Source organism: Dreissena polymorpha, chromosome 1 (assembly GCF_020536995.1).
Source record: "Dreissena polymorpha isolate Duluth1 chromosome 1, UMN_Dpol_1.0, whole genome shotgun sequence".
Taxonomy (NCBI): Eukaryota; Metazoa; Mollusca; class Bivalvia; order Myida; family Dreissenidae; genus Dreissena; species Dreissena polymorpha.
Genome location: NC_068355.1, coordinates 108109324 through 108118198, shown reverse-complemented (window position 1 = coordinate 108118198; position 8875 = coordinate 108109324). Strand labels below are relative to the sequence as shown.

The 8875-nt window shown below is 31.9% G+C and overlaps 1 protein-coding gene across 1 annotated transcript in view; it reads left to right on the top strand.

The window, feature by feature from the left end:
• The first annotated feature begins 215 nt into the window (after positions 1-215).
• LOC127843790 (glutamate receptor 2-like) overlaps positions 216-8875 on the top strand; it is a 22034-nt gene continuing 13374 nt past the window's right edge. Inside the window, exons 1-4 of the mRNA XM_052373630.1 lie at positions 216-309; positions 3107-3289; positions 6998-7294; positions 7470-7672. Coding sequence (XP_052229590.1) covers positions 219-309; positions 3107-3289; positions 6998-7294; positions 7470-7672 — 774 coding nt within the window. The 5' untranslated portion in view covers positions 216-218. The remainder of the gene's footprint in view (positions 310-3106; positions 3290-6997; positions 7295-7469; positions 7673-8875) is intronic.

Below are 8875 nucleotides of genomic sequence, written 5' to 3'. Positions count from 1 at the left end.
GGTTAAATTAGCGGAATGATTCAATCGGCGAAAATGGGAATAACACAATAAGATTTAAAATAAATAATGCATATATACTATGCACATTGGCTATAATGATTACTACACTCATAATTAAGTAAATGTTTTCTACTTCTATTCGCAAAAAAAACACCATCTAATATGTGCATTGTTTTAAACAATACATTTCTTTTACAGGATTAACAAGCATGGACGTGATGATTCATCTGTTGATTATTATGGCAATGTTGCTGTTCGAGCTCACTTGGGAATGTCCTCCTGCCAAAACGCGATATGACTTTATAATTGGTAACCTATTTGTATAAAAATGTTTGAACAAAATGCGTAAAGAATACATATTTGAAAATATTTTCATAAAAAATGTAAGACATGATGTTGTTGTTTGTATTGCAAGCACAGATCAACATAATTTATTTATCTTAATTTGGGTTTATTTCAGGCATTGCAGCGGAAAACTGAATATTCAAATACTCGGATATTAAGCATTATTCGAATATTATTTTGCTTTTCTAACAACTGTTCAACATATTTGTTTTGTTCTAACTGCTTGTTTTAAAAAGGGCATTTTAGCGCTGTGTGTGTGTGTGTGTGGGGGGGGGGGTGATAATCGCGGAAGATTTCAAGAGCCGTATGATTGTTGACTGTCTTTCTTTTTATATTTGAGGACATATTCACGTGTATTTTTTGCGTTTTCGTTAACATAGTAGAAACAGTGCTTACGATAAGAATTCTATACTTCCAGATCGTGTTCGCATATTGTAAATACCTAACGATCGATTAATCAAATTGTTTGCAATTCGTACCCATACCGTTTTATGTTTAAACTGACATTCAAGTCTTTTTTTAGCTGTGAGATTCTTCAAAAAGTGATGTTCTGTTGAGCTTGTTAGTTAACCTCTGCCACTAAGAAATTAAGAGTGTGTTATCTCTGCAATAACTTATACCATGGTCCGGGTACAAATATACCTCCGGATTGTACACATCGCTTTCTAATATATTTCTTAAACCTATTATATATTTTATACATTATAAACCTACATTTTTAATAATGCACGTTTTTATTTTAAAAGTAAATATAATTAAATCGTCAAAATCGAGAAAAAGCGAATTTGCTCACGTAATCAAAACGTTGTTAACATATATTTTTTTTTAGAAAATAAGCACGAAAGAACGACACCTGTCATAATTCTCGTTACGGAATGTATGCTTGTTATTCGGTTGTGATTTCGTTATGGTACCAACTAACCAGAACAATATTGCAGAAAAAGGACACCACGCGTGTTTTATGCTTAAACATTTAAAGGAAAAAGATTCATGCTACGATGATAATAACATTTGTTTCTAAATGCTTTTCAATAAAAGATAGTCAGGAACTTACCAAAATATGGTATAATAGCTTGTTGCGCGGGATGCAATATCTGCTAAAGTATTACTTTTCATTAATCCAAACTTACAAATAATACAACCCCGTGCATTTTTATGGAATGTGATTACATGATATAATCACATTAATGATATCAAAGAATTAAGATAACAACGACAAAACAATCGAGCAAATTATGCCTCATCATACCTGCTTTAATTTGCAGTTCCAAAAATATGGGTTGTTTTTTAATGTGTGTTTTCGGAAAAAAATGCGATTTCAAACAACAATGAATACGTGTTAAATTCATGAGAAAATTAGATTTGTGTAGTTAAGAACCACACACAATACCCAGTGCAATACCCATCTTATTCCGAGAAAGAAGTCGCAGAATACATATTTACAATAATTGAAATATAACCACACCACAATGAAGGATTATATATTGTTAATGTTGTAGAACAGTATCAAGATTATTTAATTATTTTCATCTTTTATTTTTTTACAACACATGAGAAATCATACGCCGTTTCGTAAAACTGGCTATTTGACCTGATCAGAAGGTCGCCCTACCGTAGTGTATATGGTGTCCGCCTAGCGAATGGGAGGTCACGGGTTCGATCGCTACTTTAGGAACGTTGTTTAGATCTCCGCCAGAGACACCGAGTGCTGGTTCTAGTCACAGAAAACGCACTCGAGAGCGTTTCAAACAAGCTTTGGGTTTTCCATTGACCTAAAATAAATTGGTTTTAATTAAACTAACTAAGAAGGTGAAAAGTACACTATTTAAAGTAACATAAATACTAAAAATCAACGAAGGTTTCGCAAAATTAATATTTTTTTCGAAAAAATAAATTTTACACATAACAAATCCCCTATAGCAATAGCCACAGTTTCAACGCTAGATGTGGAATGGTAACACAGATTTAACTAGATACAAAATGCTCGTTTTTATTTTTTTGCGGCACACTATATTCCATTTGAATTTCCTGCAAAGATATCAATTTATACGACACACGAACACTAACTTTGTATTTGAACATGTGTTGAATATATTTTCTCACAAAAGAAGCATTTTGTATCTTGTTAAATCTATATTACCAGACCACATCTAGCGTTTAAATTTTGACGTTTTATGTGTTAACTTTATTTTTCAAAATACTGTACGTAATATTCGTTGATTTTAAATGTTTGTGGGCTTTTAAATATACGATAATCATTGATGACACGAGGGTTTATTTTCAAAAGTTTCAACCAATTCATTGACAACCAGATGTTGCGATATCGTATATATAGTGGAAGTTCTGCTCATACATTCCAAGGACTCTAAATATGTCTTTAGTGAAATGAATCGAATACTTTTTAGAGATATGTTATGTCTACTTGTAATTAATTTTTAATTTTTTTTTTTCAAACAATTAATGTTATCGACTATGGACATTTAAACCAGTTTTAAACTTCCCTCAAATTAGGTCACGAGAAGCATTTCGACTTAACTTCATAGCAATTTAATATCTGTAAGTCATAAAGCGTGTTTATAAGTGTTTTTCTTTTTTAAAATTTGAACTGTTAACATAGATTTAAATCCAAACAGTCGTAAATTTGAACATGGCATGAAGTGCGATGTGCTTTGTGTTGTACTTATGCAACTGTGTAAATTATATATAAGAACATGTATACATGCTGTATAGTTTATATCAAACATTCTGTTTCTGTTTGCAGGAGTGCTAAGTCCAAAGGCCGGGGAATCGCCATTGCAAGGAACTTTTGACGAGTATAGCAAAATGTCTTACGATCGCGTAGCTAAATGCTTCAATACACCATACAATGTGAACCTTGATGTTGAGAATTTACTTAACATTACCAAAGCTGGTTGGACCGACATTAGAGATGGTATTGACACGGGTAAGTGAAGCAAAATAAAACATAACTGTGAATAGACAAACGAATTATTCACTAGACTGATCTTTAATCTTTGTTTCAAATGACCACATCGTGGTTTGTTTATTGATTATCAGCAATGTTGTTTTACGAATAGAACTGAAATCCATTTATATATGCAAATGATTTGTGCAGCGCCATTAATTTTATTGTCTAATTTTGATGATGTAACTATCAAGATAATGTATAAATTAATGCGTTGTGTTTCAATCGGCGATCACTTCATTGAATATGGAAAGAATGTCACTACAAAATTCTAATTAAAAAACTTCCTAACGCATTGTGCATTCACAGTCCCTATAAATCAACAACAAAGGTAGTAGTATAAATTAATTACGCATACTGGTAATCATATTGAGATGTAGTTATCAAACGTACTTATATTACATTTTAACAAACAATATACACAAAAGGAAATATGCTACGTATTCATGTCTTTAAATATACAACCGGCTGATGAAATAATAATGTTCAACCTTAACTTTAAATTAAATTAAACTTGTGAAAATTTTAATAGAAATGTGCTAATATAACTCTTTTTTAATAAAATGCAGTGACATGTCAATATTCCAAATACGTTTATAAAATGTCCTTTTTTAAAATTCTCGTGTGTATATTATTTTATACTCATATTGAAACGAATGTATTAGTTAAACGTTACTTTCATTATCATCTTATTACATAAGACAGAGAGAAGAATAAAATCAGGAGTGTATTATTGACCGAAAACATATGTTCCATATAATGAAGAGGATGTTTAGATAGTAAAGAATTATAACATCGGTACTAGGCAAGGGGGCGTAACCAGCACACTAATTTTTAATTTGTACAACAACGCGTTTTCTACCTTTCTAAAATCTTAAGCTCATATGGGAATTTTTATCACCGAAGAAATTTCAGACATAATTTGCATTCTTTTTACTTATGACCTTGCGAGCTGCGTTGATACTACAATCGAGCTACAATCATAATTGAACTTTTTATCATACCACCTCATTGATATCTGCCTGTTATAACGTTGCCTAATATATTTTTTATAGCATGGTCAACAGGAAGTTCTTATATCAGTCAATGTTTGGAGTTAAGTGAGATTTGCAATAAAGTCAACAATTTCTATCAACATGAATCAGGTTCAACAAAACAAACAATTTAATACCAAGAACGTACATATTTTATTCTAGTTTAAAGTCTAAAACCACAAAAGCGTTTATTTTTTAAAAATCACCACAGCCCGCACTACATAAGTTAAATGACGTCATCAATGTCATCAATGGGACAATAAATCTTAAATATCGATACAGTCATTGCACTCGCAAGTGTTTCAGAAAGTCAAGACAAATGATAACTGTATGCTAATCCTCAACTTTATAAACAAACGATATAACACACTTATGTCAATATTGACACCATCATCAAAATGTCAATTTCAATACACATCTCCAAAATGGCGTCTCCAGTACGTTTCAGTGTGTTCTTCGATTAAATATGTCGCTGCAGTCCATTCCTGATCTCCAATTCAAGACGTTTATAATTAAAGCGGGTGCACTCTTCCCATTCGTAGTGCAAACAACTTTTTTTTTCACTATACGATGTTTAAAATAAGCGATTATTCGTGTCGTCTTTTCGAACGCCGTTGATACATGTATGTCAACGTGTAAACGCCGGATTTGCAAAATCAGCGTACATTTTAAATAAAAAATGGCTTGTTTTGCAGTTTTTTTAGGGAAATGTGGTATGATATAGAGAATAACAGATTACTGTCCATCGTTTTGTAACATATCAGGCTCGGCACGAATAAAATAACGGCTCGGCAAGCCTCGCCTTTATATTATTCTAAGCCTCGCCTGATATATTACAAAACGATCGGACAGTAACCTGTTATTCTCTATATATCGGAATTTTTATGAACATACTGGTATGACAATTAATCGACAAAAGACGGAAATTATTGATTTTAGAAACGGAGGTCCGCTAAGATCATACGAATATTGGGTCTATAAAAATAATTCGGTAAATGTCACATCCGTATATAAATATCTTTAAACGCCTAGACTATCACGGAGGAAAGCGAAAGAAAAACTTGCAGCTCAGGCCCGAATTTTTTTGTACTATTTAATCCTACCAAAGAAACTTTGGATAATTTTCATATACAGAATATTCTTAATTTTTTGACTCAATTGTCGAACCTATACATACATATGGTGCCGAGATATATCGAATAAAATTCTCAGACATTCTTGAAAAAATACAAATCGAGTATTGTAAATATTTTTTTGAGGTAAATAAATCTGTAAATGATGGGATTATTCTAAGAGAATGTTGTAGATTACTGCTTTGTATAGAACATCATGTGAAGTGCGTTCAATACAGAGGATCGATCTCCTAGAAATTATTATATTATGTTAAAGCCACACGATAAAATCGGAAGAACTAATTGGTTGAAATCTGTAAAACATATTTTGTAACATTATGGATTTAGTTTTGTTTAAATAAATCAAGAGATAGGAAATGTGGAATTATTCTCAATGTCATTCAAACAAAGATTGATTGATTGTAAAAAACAATATTGGCTTGAAACTCTAGAAAATTCATCAAGATCCGATACCTGCAAATACTTCAAATCTAAGTTTAACTTAGATAAATATTTGTTTATCGATAAACACTATGTTCGAAAGTCAGTTGCTAGATACCGTTGTTCAACTCATAAATATGCCATTGTAACTGGTCGACCCCTTTGCTGTCAGACACACCCTTTCGTGGATTAAGTAGCTGCCAATGTCACAGGAATTCAAACTTTTTAACTTGATGAAACATTTATGTCTATTTGACTATTTCTAAGCGAGCTTACTATATTTATTGCGTTTTTTTTTCTGTCGAAGTTTTATTAAATTCAGAAAAAAAGAAAAAGTTTTCAACGACATCTCATTCATTTAGAATTAGGTGATGGTTCCTTATAAATATATATATATATTAAATTAATTGTTGTGTAATTTTACATAAAAACTTCTCATGAAGTCGATGTATTGACATAGTGACATATACTGTGTATATACTTTTAACTGACCAATATTCACTTTAGAAAGTTCAAAGAAACATTATTGCATTGCAATTTTATTTTTATTGTTTTTATTAGATACAAATGTCTTATTTCCACTGATTCTTTCCTAAATGGCACACATTATTGGATTGTATATTTTAGTGTGGTACTGTTTATGGGCGACACCATGTGCATTATTTACATGTTTTTAAATCTCATATAAACATTCAAAGCATTTATTGTTATTATCCATACATGAGTCTTTTTTTGCTTAATATGTAACATCATAGGTACCATGTTTCGTTAATTCAACTCTCTCTACAATTAAAATATATTTGCTTAAAGAAAATTTTGCATATAGCCATTTTATGAATGAAATGACGCCACGTTCTCGTTTTGTAGTAAAACAGAGTAGTATTTTTTCGATTTCCTTATTCTTTGTGTACAATGTGAAAACATTTTTGTTTTGAATACGAGTTTTAAAACAAGATGTGTACGTGAATATACATGTTCCTGTGAGTGTGCCTGTCTGTGCTCGTGTCCTTCTATATTTTAATATAGAGCCTGTGGTACTAATCGCTTATATTAGTCTTTTTATAGTTACTGATCACTATAATAAGAACCAATCATTGCAGCTTTAAGTGTCCAGGCCAATACAAAACGAGCAATCGGTCTATCTGTAGTCGTCGGACCATTTTACCAGAATCTAGCAATGGTGTTAGAAGAATTACAGATCCCTTATATTGTCACTGACTACATGGGCTTCGAGTGGTCAGACACCAGTCGTGTGGACAACATCGTGAAGTGGAACACCATTTTAGAAGTCAGACCATCAATGGCCGAATTCAATAATGCTGTTGTTGATTTGTTTGTTTATAAAAAATGGGGAAGTGCGGTGATGATAATGCCCGAATTTCCTAAAGATAATCAAGGTAGTGATATCTTCTCTCAATAACAAAGTACCTTTACAAGAAAGCAATATGCAATATTAATTTTCTAACCGTTAAAAGTGTTACTTAAAACATAGAATGTATATTAAGTCATATAAAATATTTAAACGAAAATAGTTCATGATATGTTATCAAACACAATGCTTCTTTTCTTCAGTGTGTCAAAATCTTGCTCGTCAAATGGTGGAACACAACATTTCTCCTATCACATATACACTGAAATTCAGTGAAATGGAAGACGAAATGCGCAATAAAACAGCTGAAGTTCTTAGAAATGTTCAACTTCTGGAACAAAAACACATTGTAATATGCAGTCCAAGGGATGATAAATACAACCTGATTCAACTAGTTCTTGAAGAGGTAACATACCATAAAAACAATTAATTGTTATATTGTATCAATTATTAATACTGCAAAAGTTGTCATTTTTAACACTTGATTTTATTGTAAGAAAGCTTATATGGCATGATGTAAGTACACATTTTATTTTACAATATATATTTTAATTATAAAGGATACACAATTTCTTATTCAAGAAAACAAAAGACATTAAGACATTTTAGGGTTGACGAAGTGCTTCTTTTGCAACCTACACGTATCTCGTCTTTGTTTGATGTGTCGTTAAGGACGAAACATGGTTAAAAGATAGTAAATACACCGTTTATTATAAATCATGCGAACAGCATATAAAGCAGTGTAGCTGGTATAGTTGTCTTTGCATGCTTTTAAACAAAGGTAACATGCAGAATATTTTAAATCAATTGAATTTCACCGAATCGTTCACTTAACCCACGTTGTCAACACACTACCATTAAACTTTCTTAAATTTATTTCCTTATTTTATCGTTGATTAAGTTTTTTTTATGATTACGACACTAACATTCACAAACGAATCTAACATAAAATTTCACACACCAAAATGACGGTTTCGAGTGGTTAATTTGTTTTACCAGAAAGAGCGTTATTAAACAAGCTGGATATACCAATGTTGCGGAGATTTTTTTTACATAAAATGTATTTGTTTATCGGGGAGATTGCGGATGCCCACGAAAGAGACAGAAAGGCATCACATCGTCCGTCCGTCGGTCTATCTGTCGTTCCGTCCGCCATTCTGTCCCGCTTCTTGTGCGTAGTATAACTCGTAAAGTCTAATGACACTTCATGTCATGCTGAATGACATGTAGATGAGGTACGAAGTACAAGGACCATAGCCCTTACTTTATGATTTACACAGTTATTTATCTTAGGTTAATTTGCGGTTTTTTGCTTGGAATGTGAGGGTTCGGGTGGGGGTAGGGCAAACGAATGTCCTTTGATTACTAACAAAACATGTGTTCCTGTATGATAAGAAGTATCTGAAGTGCCGTAATAGAGTGAATTTGAATATAAGCAGGCTATAACAACTTTGACAAGAATGTAAAGAATACTGTTTCGGTTTATTTTTATGTTTTGTATATACATTTGGACCTTTTTATATCTCTTTTTGCTTTTACAAGGTATACTATTTGTTTTGGCAATGTATACTATTCGCTTGTGCTATGAATACTATTCGGTTTTTGCTAT